The 14,567-nt window shown below is 39.6% G+C and overlaps 1 protein-coding gene across 1 annotated transcript; it reads left to right on the forward strand.

Moving 5' to 3' along the window:
- Window positions 1-3,186: 3,186 nt before the first annotated feature.
- On the forward strand, window positions 3,187-12,818 carry LOC141165192 (protein kinase C delta type-like). Its single transcript, XM_073650825.1, has 3 exons — window positions 3,187-3,317; window positions 5,428-5,697; window positions 12,008-12,818. The coding sequence occupies exons 1-3, from the start codon at window positions 3,258-3,260 to the stop codon at window positions 12,128-12,130; spliced, it is 453 nt and encodes a 150-aa protein (XP_073506926.1). The 5' UTR covers window positions 3,187-3,257; the 3' UTR covers window positions 12,131-12,818.
- The last annotated feature ends 1,749 nt before the right edge of the window (window positions 12,819-14,567 follow it).

Genomic DNA, 14,567 nt, shown 5'->3' on the forward strand with positions numbered 1-14,567 from the left:
TTAATAAAATCCATTTACACAATTTATAAAATAAAGTACAAGCGTTACTTAGAACAGAAGATTTCCTCAGTCTGAATAATGTCCTGTAAATGTTAGATTTATTGTGATATTTGCCATTTTTCTCCCCTGATAGGATGCAGCGGTGTTCAGCCATCCAGATCCAGCACAATCTCTCATTCCATCAAGGAGAGATTATTGTTCCACCATGTGCTCGGCGTTGGAGGCTTTGGAAAGGTCCTGATGGCGGAAGATACTTTAACCCATCAAAAATTTGCTATTAAGATCATCAGCAAAAGCGCCCTGCTAGCCAGAGGTGATTGGCTGGATGTCATGGTGGAGAGGCGAGTTCTTCAGCTGGCATCTGGAAGCCCCTTCCTCGTCCACGCAGACTTCGGATTCCAGACCAAGGTATAATTGTGACTAGTGATGAGCCAGCATGTTTTATTAACCCTTTCGGCGAGCATGCTCAGGTGCTCCCCGAATATCTTCAGTGTGCTCGAGTGTTATGTTTGAGTCACTCTATGTGCAGTAAGAAACAGGCCTTCCTCACATGTCTTAAAGCTGTCAAACAGTCACAAATCATGCACACGGAGTGAGTAAAGCATAACACCCGAGCATGTCGAAGATACTCAGAAAACACCAGAGCATGCTCGTAAATCTCGAGGGAATTTAGATTGTGAGCCCCAATGGGGACAGCGATGATAATGCATGTAAAGCGCTATGGGATACGTTGGCGCTATATAAAAATAAAGATTATTATTAAGATTATTATATAGAGGGTACAGAGGTGATATAGAGGATAAAGAGGTGATATATAGGGTCTTAATATTCAGGACAAAATGGCTCTGTATAGTCTTGAGGCTGAGCTGAAATACCAGGCGCAGCTGATGTGCAACAACACTTTTCTTTGGAAGAAAAGCAAGTCTTTTTCCTAACCTGAATGACCCCTTTAACCCCATAAAGAAGCAGCAGAGGCTGTAAGAGAGCAGCAATTTTCATTTAGTTCCTTCTTCTCCGCAGTGTAAAAGCTGTGACTTTTCTTTTCTTCTGTCACTATAGCTGTTTGAAGGTCTAGATTAAATTTTGCATGAAGTGCTGTATTTTTTTAATTGCACCATTTTAGAATACATATATTATATTGGATAACATTTATTCATTTTTTGGGTTGAATTTAAAAAAAATAGCAAGTTTACTATTGCTTTGGAGGATTTATGGCACTTACATAATAAGTTAACTTTATTCCAGAGGTCTTTATGATTATGGCAAAACCAGATTTATATCATTTTTAGTTTTGCTACTTTAGCATTTTTTGTGTTGCTGTTTTACAAGACTCATTACTTTTTTGGTGTTATTATTAACATAGCGTTTTTTTTCTGCAAAGACTGCACTTTACATTGGTATTATTTGGGAGTACACAAGACTTGATAACTATCTTTTATTCCACTTTTTGGGAAGTGTGTTGCACAGAAAACAGCTACTGTAAAGCTGCCCTATAAAAACAGAAAGATAACATCATGGTCTTGATTCATCATTTTCTTTGCATGTTTTTTTGTCTGGTTTTGAGTGTTTTGCATCTTTTTTTGTTTGCACCCAATTCATTATTCTATTTACGTCTATTTTATATGAGCTCATCTGCTTTTTTCCATTTTGTGGGCAGAGTTTAGTGATTCCAGATGTTTTCATGTGATTCATCAATTGTGATTGTTTTAAAAGTTGCAAATATGACGCAAACTTCATTCCAGTCCCCTTTGATGTACATTAGCTGAAACAAGAATTTCTAAATCTATTAATATATTATATATCATTGTTTAGAATTTTAGGGGTCACAGAAGTTAAACCATATTTTTTATTGAGTGACTTCTTAGCAATATGCTTTAACTTTCTTGGATGGAAAAACCCTTCAAGTACTGAAATGTGTATTTGTCTTACTGTAAAATAAATGCAAATGTTTCATGTTACAGATGAATGTTTTCCTTGGTATGGAATACATGAGCTGCGGGGACTTTTACCAACTTCTACGCAGGAAGGGGCCGCTTGACATCACCAGTGCCAGGTAATGTGTTCAAGGAGTTGTCCGGTCTCAGAAGAAAAATCAGCAGTCACTCTACAAGACAAAGCGCATACAGTCACGATACAGTCACGATTTCCCTGTATTCCCTGTACAGGTGGGCGATCCTGTGATCACGTGTACAATTTGCATACTTGTGGTCACGTGCCGACTAGTCTCACCCGGCTTCTTTCAATAGGAGAGAATTGAGAGATGTTCAGAAGAATAGTCGGCAAATATTCGCAAGTATGTAATTATAATACATGTATTCCCGAGACTACAATAGTGACAGTATGCGCTTTTTACAGCGTCATGATTTGGCAGTCACATAGAGTGACTGCAGACTTTTCTTCTGAGACCAGATAACCCCTTTAAAAAAACCTCTAAGCTACGTTGTATATGAAAGAGCAGTTAGATACTGAAAGTCGCAGTGTTACTTCCACTCCTGACATGTCGGGTTCTGAGAGTCTCTCTACTTCTGAATGTGGAAATAATTTATCACAGTCTCTTCAGGAGCTCAGATTCATTCTGATTGTTGGGTAAAGTAACTGAAATGAAAATGCTTAGTGTAATGATAGAAAATGGTCCTATGATGGAATAATATAGAATAATGCTCCTATTGACTAATATGAATTCCCAAGTTTACTCTCTATGGGATCTGATACTTATTCATTTTCTCTTTGTCAGATTCTATGCCGCCGAACTAGTGTGTGGGATCCAGTTCCTCCATTCTAAGGGCATCATCCACAGGTAATGTAGTCAGTGTGAGGCTGGGTCACACCAGCGTATATTCTCTCATCTAAGAGAATCCAGATGATTATGCAAATCACACTTTGATTAAACCAGGAATAGAATTTGATCAGAGTGTTATCATAGTGTGATCCAATTTTTTCGGGTGAGGAGAAGATGGAAAAAAGAATTTCTCCATCAGTCCTCTCTTGCATCACTGTCAGGAAGCTGCAGCTGAGCGGCCGTCACATGTAACACAGTGATCCCTACAGTGGTACAGGGCATATAGAAAAGGAGTTATCTCAGAGGAAAGTACAGCAGTATGGGGAAATGTTTATTCACGTGTCGTGATATAGGAAGAACACTTACTTTATACTTAGGTTACTTTTATTTTTCTTACAGAGACCTGAAGCCCCAGAACATCCTGGTGACTGATAGGGGCCACATTAAGATCACGGATTTCGGTCTTGCACTTGAGAACATGCACGGAGACCGGACAGCCACCAGTTTCGCTGGGACCATGGGTTACATTGCTCCTGAGGTGAGAATAGAATTTTTTTATTTAAAAGTTTTTTTCGGGGGCACTTCACATTGATGAGCTTTATTTATACCAGTTAATCAATATAAAACTATTGAGGGTCCGATCACACTGATTAGCTGCTCTTAACTCTGGCTGCAACCTGATGTAAACAGAGCAGAACATTGAACATTGTACTGTTTAGTGGTCTGTGCCGAGATCTGCAGATCTGCCAGTGTTTATTTCAACAGAGGCAAATCTGTAGTATCAGCAGCCGCCACTAACCAGTGAATGGATCTGTGATGTCTGTTTATTGGTTATATCCAACCACTGGCAGAGGAGATAACAGCTAATCAGTGGGACTGCCGGGCGTTGGCCCCCACCAATCTTATATTGATGACCTGTTCTGGTTATCAATATAAAAGTCCTGAAAAACACCTTTAAAGGATTTTCAATATATCACCAATCCCCAGAAAAGGTGAAAAATGTGTGAACTCTGGGTTCTTCACTGCTATGTACCCCACAATCACCAAATAGGAGGAGCAGAGTCTCCTATTCCTCCATTTATTACATCTATTAGATAAAAAGTATCAAGTACATCGGACTAAGCTTCTCTGAGTATATTAGACAAGGCCAGCCGCCACCTCACTACAGCCATAATGTCACAGAAAGCTGCTTAACCCCTTCATGAATTATGACGTACATGTCGGTCATATGTCGTGTCCCTGCCTTGGATGTCAGCTCGCACGCCGAGCCATCATGGGCCTTTAACAGCTGTGGGTGTAACACTGCTTCCCCTGCGGCCATTACCCTGTTAAATCTTGCTGTCAATTTCTGACAGGGGAATTTAACATGTGCCGGCAGGGGGGTGCATTTTTCCACATGCTCATCGGCGTGCCTGTGACATGATCACAGGGCGCTGATGGGTTACCATGACAGTCGGGGGTCTGCTGAAGATCTCCGTGCTTGTCATGACAGTACTCCTGTGAAAGCCAGCGTTTAGCTGCCATTCATAGGAGATTATGATTTTAGCTATACATAGCAGTGCATCAGTCATCAGACAGTCACAGATTCAATTCCCCTGAAAAGACTAATAAATACAGTAAAAAGTTAAAAAAATGTTTTTAAAAATATGAGGAAAATAAAAAAACACTAGTTCAAATCACCCCCATTTTCCCCATTAAAAATAAAACAATTAAAAAAAATACACATATTTTGGTATCGCTGTGTTCATAAAAGTCCAATCAATCAAAATATAAAATAAATTAATCTAATCAGTAAATGGCGTACTGAGGAAAAAAATCAAAATGCCAGAATTACATTGTTTTGGCTGCAGCAATATTGTAATAAAATGCAATAAGAGGTGATCAAAACATTGTATCTACCCAAAATGCTATCAATAAAAAAGTCACTCAGAACGCAAAAAATAATCCATTACAGCACAATATGCTGAAAATTGAAAGTGTTACAGGTCTCAGAAAATGGCGATAGAAGCAAAGGGGTTTCTTTTTACAAGTTTCTCAAAAAAATTTCACCACTTAAATAATAAAAAAAACTATACATGTTTGGTATCTGCGTAATTGTACCGACCTGGATAATCATATTGCCAGGTCAGTTTTACCGTATAATGAACTTGGAAAATAAAAAAAATAGTGAAATTGCACTTTTTTTTGCAATTTCAAAGCGCTTGGAATTGTTTTACCCAGTGCATCATATGATAAAATGAATGGTGTCATTCAAAAGTACAACTTGTCGTGCAAAAAGTAAGCCCTCATACGGTTATGTAGATGGAAAAGTAAAAAAAGTTATGGCTCTTGGAAGAAGGAGAGGAAAAAATGAAAACAAAAAAAAATTAAACTCGCCCGGGGGTGAAGAGGTTAAAGTTTGAGCCGGTAACACACTGAGCTGAGCGTTGTTTGCGCCGTCACAATCATATATATTACATTCGTTCTGATTTTTAATATCCTATATTAATTTAAATTTATGGAGCGTATTTATGAAAGATCCCTTTTATCTCCCGATTATGTAGTAAGACTTACTGTCATTTACTATATAATCACATAACAATATGAGTGACATATAAGTACGGTGACATACAAGAGGTAGCACTACTAATAATGCTTCTCTATGGCAGATCCTGGACATGAAGGAGTATAACGCCGGAGTAGACTGGTACTCGTTTGGTGTCATCTTAAACAAAATGCTTACCAGCGGGTGTGGCTACCATCCCTCAGTCTTTGAATATTTTTCCTCCGGCGCCAAAGACATCATTGAACAGCTCCTCCAGGAAGATCCTGTCCAGAGATTAGGAGTCAATAGTAACATCCGGGAACACCACTTCTTCCAGCGAATTGATTGGGTCTCAGTGGAAGCCCTTAGGATGGCCCCACCATACATCCCTGTAGTAAGTAAATGTACTGAATTGTCACATGGATCTGAATAAGATAGTTTCCCACAATCTTCTATGCTTTTGGCTCTGTGATACTTTATGTTTAACCCCTTAATAACATCTGACGTACTAATACGCGTCTGTGCCCTGGGACTTAAGAGCCAGACCCGTATTAGTACGTCATGGCGATCGCGCACGCACACAGGCTGTGCGGGCGCGATCGCCGCCGGGTGTCAGCTGATTGTCACAGCTGACACCCGGTACTATGTGCAGGGAGCGGTCCTGCACCGCTCCCAGCACATTAACCCCTGCGATGCTGCGATCGAAGTCGATCGCGGCATTGCGGGGGCAAGGGGAGGTGATCAGCGATACTCACCTCCTCTTCCGGCTTCCAGCGCAGTCTGCAAAGGCTTCCCGGGTGTTGCCATGACGACCCGATGTCGTCATGACAACATCCGGGTCACCAGAGAGCAGGAAGATTGCTTGGGCATGCGTAGTGCATCTCCAAGCAATCTTCACACTGTGCACTTCTGACAGCCTTCATGGCATAGGGATGGTGCTTCATTCCTGTGCCATGCAGGCGATCAGAAAAAAAAAAGTGAAAGTCCCAGAGTGGGACAAAGTAATAAAGTGTATAAACTGTGTGAAAGTGGAAAAAAAAAAAAAAAATGTGCAAAAATATTATAAAAAAATAATAATAATAATACACCAAAAATAAAAATATAATGTACCCATCAATAAATATTATTATAAAAAAAAAAAAAAAAAAAAACAATAAAAGTACACATATTTGGTATCGCCGCGTCCGGAACAACCTGACCTATAAAACTGTCCCATTAGTTAACCCCTTCAGTGAACACGGTAAAAAAAAAAAAAAAAACCGAAGCAAAAAACAATGCTTTATCACCATACCGCCAAACAAAAAGTGGAATAACACGCGATAAAAAAGACGCATATAAATAAAAATGATACCGCTGAAAACGTCATCTCGTCCCGCAAAAAACAAGCTGCCATACAGCTCCATCAGCCGAAAAATAAAAAAGTTATAGCTCTCAGAATAAAGCTATGCTAAAAAATATTTTTTTCTATAAAATAGCTTTTATTGTGTATAAGCGCCAAAACATAGAAAAATGATACAAATGTGGTACCGCTGTAAACGTACTGACCCGAAGAATAAAGCTACCTCATCAATTTTACCACACGCGGAACAGAATAAAAAAAAAAAAAAAAAACAATTCCTGAATTGTTGGTTTTTGTTTATTCTGCCTCCCAAAAATCGGAATAGAAAGCGATCAAAAAATGTCACGTGCCTGAAAATGGCACCAATAACAACGTCAAGTCATCCCGCAAAAAACGAGCCGTCACATGACTGTCTGCCAAAATCTGGAAAAATTATAGCTCTCAAAATATGGCGATGCAAAAACTAGATTTTACAAAAAATGCATCTTTTAGTGTGTGACAGCTGTCAGTCATAAAAACCCCATATGATTCTGGCATTGCTGTAATCACACCGACCCGAAGAATAAAGTCGTCTAATCACTTATACCGCACAAGGAACGGCGTCAAAAATAAACTCTTGGGTTAGGATTGGGCTAGGGTTAGGGCTGGGTTTGGGGCTAGGGTTGTGCTGGGGCTAGGGTTGTGCTGGGGCTAGGGTTGTGCTGGGGCTAGGGTTGTGCTAGGGCTAGGGTTGTGCTAGGGCTAGGGTTGTGCTAGGGTTAGGGCTGGGGTTGGGATTTTTTTCAAAAGTAAGAAAAAAAGATGACGATATGGCGACTAGTGTTGAGAGCAAGTGCTCGCTACTTGAGTTTGCATCGGGTGCTCTGGTATGCATTGAGTATCGTGGGTATTTGAGTGACATGCTCGAGTCTCTGCCCCATATGCTTCGCGGCCAAAAAACTTTACGGGGATTGCCTGCCATGCACGAGCGATCCCCGCAGGTTTTTTTTTGGGTGTCTAATAACCGTGAAACATGCGGAGCAGGGACTCGAGCATGTCACTCGAGCACACGCTGTACATGGTGCATACCTGAGTACCCGATGCAAACTCAAGTAGCGAGCACTTGCGCTCAAGAATAATGACAACTTATTCAATATGATGACCTAATGTAAACAAATTCTGTGCCGTACCTCTGGGTTCAAAATGTTCACTATACACCTTAATAAAATCCATGAGGGGTATAGTTTCCAAAATGGGGACACTTGTGGGGGAGCTCCACTGTTTAGGCACATCACGGGCTCTCTAAACGCGACATGGTGTCTGCTAACAAATTGAATGGAAAATCGGCTCAAATTGTTAGCGGACGCCATGTTGCGTTTGGAGAGCCCCTGTGTACCCAAACATTGGAGCTCCCCCACAAGTGACCCCATTTTGGAAACTAGACCCCCCAAGGCACCTATCTAGATGCATAGTGAGCACTTGGAACACCCAGGTGCTTCACAAATTGATTCGTAAAAATGAAAAAGTGAAAAAAAAAACACTTTTTCATTTTTATGAATCAATTTGTGAAGCACCTGGGGTTCCAAGTGCTCACTATGAATCTAGATAGGTGCCTTGGGGGGTCTAGTTTCCAAAATGGGGTCACTTGTGGGGGAGCTCCAATGTTTGGGCACACAGGGACTCTCCAAATGCAACATGATATCCGCTAACAAATTGTCGGCTCAATTTGTTAGCGGATATCATGTTGCATTTGGAGAGTCCCTGTGTGCCCAAACATTGGAGCTCCCCCACAAGTGACCCCATTTTGGAAACTAGACCCCCCAAGGCACCTATCTAGATGCATAGTGAGCACTTGGAACCCCAGGTGTTTCACAAATTGATTCATAAAAATGAAAAAGTGTTTTTTTTTTCACTTTTTCATTTTTACGAATCAATTTGTGAAGCACCTGGGGGTTCCAAGTGCTCACTATGCATCTAGAAAGGTGCCTTGGGGGGTCTAGTTTCCAAAATGGGGTCACTTCTGGGGGAGCTCCAAAGTTTGGGCACAGAGGGGCTCTCCAAACGCAATGTGGTGTCCGCTAACAATTTGAGCCGATTTTCCATTCAATTTGTTAGCGGATACCATGTTGCATTTAGAGAGTCCCTGTGTGCCCAAACATTGGAGCTCCCCCACAAGTGACCCCATTTTGGAAACTAGACCCCCCAAGGCACCTATCTAGATGCATAGTGAGCACTTGGAACCCCTAGGTGCTTCACAAATTGATTCGTAAAAATGAAAAAGTGTTTTTTTTTTCACTTTTTCATTTTTACGAATCAATTTGTGAAGCACCTGGGGGTTACAAGTGCTCACTATGCATCTAGAAAGGTGCCTTGGGGGGTCTAGTTTCCAAAATGGGGTCACTTGTGGGGGAGCTCCAAAGTTTGGGCACAGAGGGGCTCTCCAAACGCAATGTGGTGTCCGCTAACAATTTGAGCCGATTTTCCATTCAATTTGTTAGCGGATACCATGTTGCATTTAGAGAGTCCCTGTGTGCCCAAACATTGGAGCTCCCCCACAAGTGACCCCATTTTGGAAACTAGACCCCCCAAGGCACCTATCTAGATGCATAGTGAGCACTTGGAACCCCTAGGTGCTTCACAAATTGATTCGTAAAAATGAAAAAGTGTTTTTTTTTTCACTTTTTCATTTTTACGAATCAATTTGTGAAGCACCTGGGGGTTACAAGTGCTCACTATGCATCTAGAAAGGTGCCTTGGGGGGGTCTAGTTTCCAAAATGGGGTCACTTGTGGGGGAGCTCCAAAGTTTGGGCACAGAGGGGCTCTCCAAACGCAATGTGGTGTCCGCTAACAATTTGAGCCGATTTTCCATTCAATTTGTTAGCGGATACCATGTTGTATTTAGAGAGTCCCTGTGTGTCCAAACATTGGAGCTCCCCCACAAGTGACCCCATTTTGGAAACTAGACCCCCCAAGGCACCTATCTAGATGCATAGTGAGCACTTGGAACCCCTAGGTGCTTCACAAATTGATTCGTAAAAATGAAAAAGTGTTTTTTTTTTCACTTTTTCATTTTTACGAATCAATTTGTGAAGCACCTGGGGGTTCCAAGTGCTCACTATGCATCTATAAAGGTGCCTTGGGGGGTCTAGTTTCCAAAATGGGGTCACTTGTGGGGGAGCTCCAATGTTTGGGCACACAGGGGCTCTCCAAACACAACATGGCGTCCGCTAATTATTCAAGCAAATTTTACAATCAAAAAGTCAAATGGCGCTCTTTCCCTTCCGAGCCCTGCCGTGCGCCCAAACAGTGTTTTTTCCCTAAATATTGGGTATCTGCGTGCCCAGGGGAAATTGCACAACAAATTTTGGGGTCCATTTTTTCTTGTTACCCCTGTGAAAATAAAAAAAATTGGGTCTAAAGTAACATTTTTGTGAAAAAAGTTAAATGTTCATTTTTTTCTTCCACATTCAAAAAATTCCTGTGAAGCACCTGAAGGGTTAATAAAGTTCTTGAATGTGGTTTTGAGCACCTTGAGGGGTGCAGTTTTTAGAATGGTGTCACTTTTGGGTATTTTCTGTCAAAAAGACCTCTCCAAGTGACTTCAAATGTGATGTGGTCCCTAAAAAAATGGTTTTGTAAATTTTGTTGGAAAAATGAGAAATCGCTGGTCAACTTTTAACCCTTATAGCTCCCTAACAAAAAAAAATTTTGGTTCCAAAATTGTGCTGATGTAAAGTAGACATGTGGGAAATGTTATTTATTAACTCTTTTGTGTGACATATCGCTCTGATTTCAGGGCTTAAAAATTCAAATTTTGAAAATTGCAAAATTTTCAAAATTTTCGCCAAATTTCTGTTTTTTTCACAAATAAACGCAAGTGATATCGAAGAAATTTTTCCACAATCATGAAGTACAATATGTCACGAAAAAAAATCTCAAAATCAGGGGGATCCGTTGAAGCGTTCCAGAGTAATTACCTCATAAAGTGACAGTGGTCAGAATTGTAAAAATTGGCCCGGTCATTAACGTGCAAACCACCCGCGGGGCTTAAGGGGTTAATGTCAGGGTTGGAAAATAATTTGGATGGCGTTAATCTTTACATTAATATTATAGACAATCAGGCTGGTTGTACAATTTAATTTATTGCCGGTGAATGTCTAGTCTGTCGTATTGTACTTATTTCAGATTACTTTGCAGGCTATATGCAGTTAGCTAGTTATATATTCTGTCAGGTGCAAGCCATTTAATATGGTAAAGCATTGCATAGGCATCTGTGGCTGGAGCTAGAGAAGATGACCCTTGGCTAAAAAAAAATATAAATGAGCTCTTCATACGTACCAGTTCACAACATTTTGATAATTTTTCAGGCAGAAGATTATTTTACATTTTTTAATAATAATTCTCATTTTTGTAATCTCCACTGCTGATTTTGACCAGAAGAAAAATAAATAAAAAAATATGAATCAATTTTGTAAAAAAACAGAACTGTTGGAGAATTCGGAAAGAGTCTGTAAACAGGTCAAAATGTTCAGAGTTGAAGTGATACAGGTGCTTCTCACAAATTTAGAATATCATCAAAAATGTAATTTATTTCATTTCAGTTCTTCAATACAAAAAGTGAAACTCATATATTATACAGAGTCATTACAAACAGGGTGATTTATTTCAAGTGTTTATTTCTGTTAATGTTGATGATTATGGCGTACAGCCAATGAAAACACAGAAGTCATTATCTCAGTAAATTAAAATACTTTATAACAGCAGCTTGAAAACGGTTTTTAAAATCCGAAAAGTTGGCCTACTGAAATGTATGTTCAGTAAATGCACTCAATACTTGGTCGGGGCTCCTTTTGCATCAATTACTGCATCAAAGTGGCACTGCTGAGGTGTTATGGAAGCCCAGGTTGCTTTGATAGCAAAATAGGAAATTTTAGAGCACGCCATGCTTCCTTCTGCTGACTGATTAATTATTAATAAAAATGAATTTTAATAGAATTCTCATGATTGGCTATGAGAAATATTTGAAGGTTTAGTGAGACTAATATTTTATTAATATTACTGCTGTTTCTATACAGATTGTACTTATTTGAAAAGTTTTAGTTCTATTCATACTTGAGCTATTGCATGTTACTTGTAAATAATTCTGCATCCAATGCATGATGAGACAGAAGTATGATTGGCCATAGAGATGATTAGTGGCACTGCAGCTCATTGAAGTGACTAAACCTGAGCTTCAATGCTTGTTGTGCTAGTTTTGTCTCTAAGATATTATATTTACATTTGAAAATGTTCCTTTAATATTAAGCAATTTTTTTTCAATACTTCAAGTCAGTTTTGATTAGTCACCAAATTTACCATGACTTTTTCCTGCATCTTTTTCGATAGCCAACTAAGCCTAAACCCAGTTTCCGTGCTCATAAGCTTGACAAGATCCAAGCGGCAGAGGCTGCGCTATCAATGACACCAGAGGGCCAGGCCACGTTCAGAGGGTTTTCATTTGTCAACTAGAAAACTCTCAACAAGACACCAGCTCAATAATATCAGAGCAAGCTGTATACCTGAGCTTCCAGAAGATTGAAGACCAGAAGATCGGATGTCCACCATCAGGGACCTCCACATGGATAACTATAAGTGAAAAGCATAGGTAAAAGTAGGTAGGAAAGGATAAGTATTGATAAGAAAGTATAAGTATAGGTAAATATGAGTAAGAAAGCATACGTATAGATAAGTAATGGTAAGTGTAGGTACGAGAGGATAAATATTGGAAAAAAATATAAGTAAAAAAAAATAAGTATAGGTAGGAAAGGATAAATATAGGTAAAATCAATAAGTATAGGTAATAAAGTATAAGTTTAGATTAGACAGTATAGGTATAGGTAAATATAGGTAAAAAAGGATAAGTATAGATAAGTGTAGGTAAAAAAGGATAACTAGAGGTAAAAAAATTATAAGTATATGTATGAAAGAATAAGTATAGCGAAGTATAGGTAAAAAAGATAACAATAGGTAAGAAAGGAGAAGTATCTTTAAAATTCAATAAAAAAATATAAGTATAGTTAAAAACAAAGTATATTAACATTCAATTAAAATAGAACAAGCATAGGTAAGTAAGAATAACTGTTCTTAAGAATGCCCATTCCTGATAATCGACCAGTGTAGGTGCCCCCTTACTTAGACATACAGTAAGCTTTAAATAGTCTAGATATGAAGATAAGATAGAAATATAAGTATGCTATATGTATAAAATGTGTGACAGGGCCCCATCCAGAGCCGACACTGCAGTGAACCAGGGATTAGCCGATTGCCAGTACTTGGGGTCAGGAAGGAATTTTTCCCCACTCATGGGGTTGTTTTGCCTTCCTCTGGTTCACATCCTTTTTATGCAGTAAATCCTATTAATGGCACTGGATGATTAAATTAAACTAAATTTGATAATACATAATAATAAAAATGCATAAACTCTATTCATTGTGTCTGTGTCTTCTTTATATTCTGTTCTCTCTCCTGAGACTATTATTTTGATTTTGGACTGCTGTGGTGAATGTTACAAAAGACAAGGAATGAAGAGTTAATCCGTTTTTTTTGCGGGGATTTGGATCACGTGATCTCGCTGCCGATTCTTTCCCATCAATGTCATAGTGATGATATGGCCATCTGTCATATGGCTTTCCAAGACTAATGTCACTGCCCCAATATGCACCACATCATCAATCACATGTTGTACATGGGATAGGGAGAACATCATCAGCTACTGCTTTGTAACCCAAGTTTAAAACACGGAGAAAACATGGAGTAATTTAGTTAGAAAAACAATCTTTATTAATTACATCAAAGACTACATAATCAAATCACAGCATTTAAAAATAGGGATACACGGGGTCAAGGGATAGCAGCACAGAACGGCTTATGAGCCCCCACCCACACCATATTATATAAATTTGGGTGGTGGGGACTCCTAAGGTAAGGTGAATTCCAAATGAAAGAGAATGGTCTGGGAACGAGCAGTCATTGATTATACACAGGACTGAGAACCGTCCATAATCACATATAACACCCACAGTCCAATAATTATAAAAGAAGCCTTACCAAAGGATGGGACACAATGCTAAAGTGCTGAATGCATTTAACCCATGGAAGAACCACCTCAACGCGCGTTTCGCCTGACACGATGTGACTTTCTCAAGAGGATGAAGTAGCACCATGTGCAAGGACCTTAAATATGTAGATTCTGTGGTCATGTGACGCACCACATGACCAGCCAAGCTACAGTGATTTCCGCACGGCGGCGCATGCGCTGTAGGTATCCTGTCATGCGCGCGCGACCAAGCCGTCAAGCCCCCTGCGCATGCGCACCACGCACAGAGCAGGAGACAGCAGACAACGGGGCGCGCGCACGAGGGAAACCGACGGCGTGCATGCGCACAGCGTTAGTCAACGTGATGGTAATGAGGTAGGCAGAAAAGAGTGGGATTGGCATTTTTAAACATTGAGGTCAACATCCAAACTTTTTTTAACAAGTCATAAATAGCGCAGCATATAATGACAATTTATGTACCTCTCACAATAATACCACATTTCACAATTCCACTTTTAAATCACACTGCTCCATATCACATAAATATTAACACATTCTAAGCAGAGAATTTCCATCACAGGGGCTGAGGATGAGATGTCGAAACAAACACGACCACAGAAAGGTTCAACATAGAGGTATACAGCACATCATCACTAAAATAAGAGTGGAAAAAATAAAAAAAAAATAAAAACAAGCCATAAAGGACTATAAGGTAAAAACATGATAAAATAAATCACATGGGATTACATAACAGAGAGAGCAGGAGAGTAGAGCCTAAAATCTTTTTAAGTTATAGAAACGCAGCAAAACTTAGAACCTCATTTAGTCCACGTGGGCTAACGGTGTCCAGATTCACTATCCATCTCGCCT

This window comes from Phyllobates terribilis, unplaced genomic scaffold (assembly GCF_046119375.1).
Source record: "Phyllobates terribilis strain yellow unplaced genomic scaffold, ASM4611937v1 Scaffold_11__3_contigs__length_659146591, whole genome shotgun sequence".
Taxonomy (NCBI): domain Eukaryota; kingdom Metazoa; phylum Chordata; class Amphibia; order Anura; family Dendrobatidae; genus Phyllobates; species Phyllobates terribilis.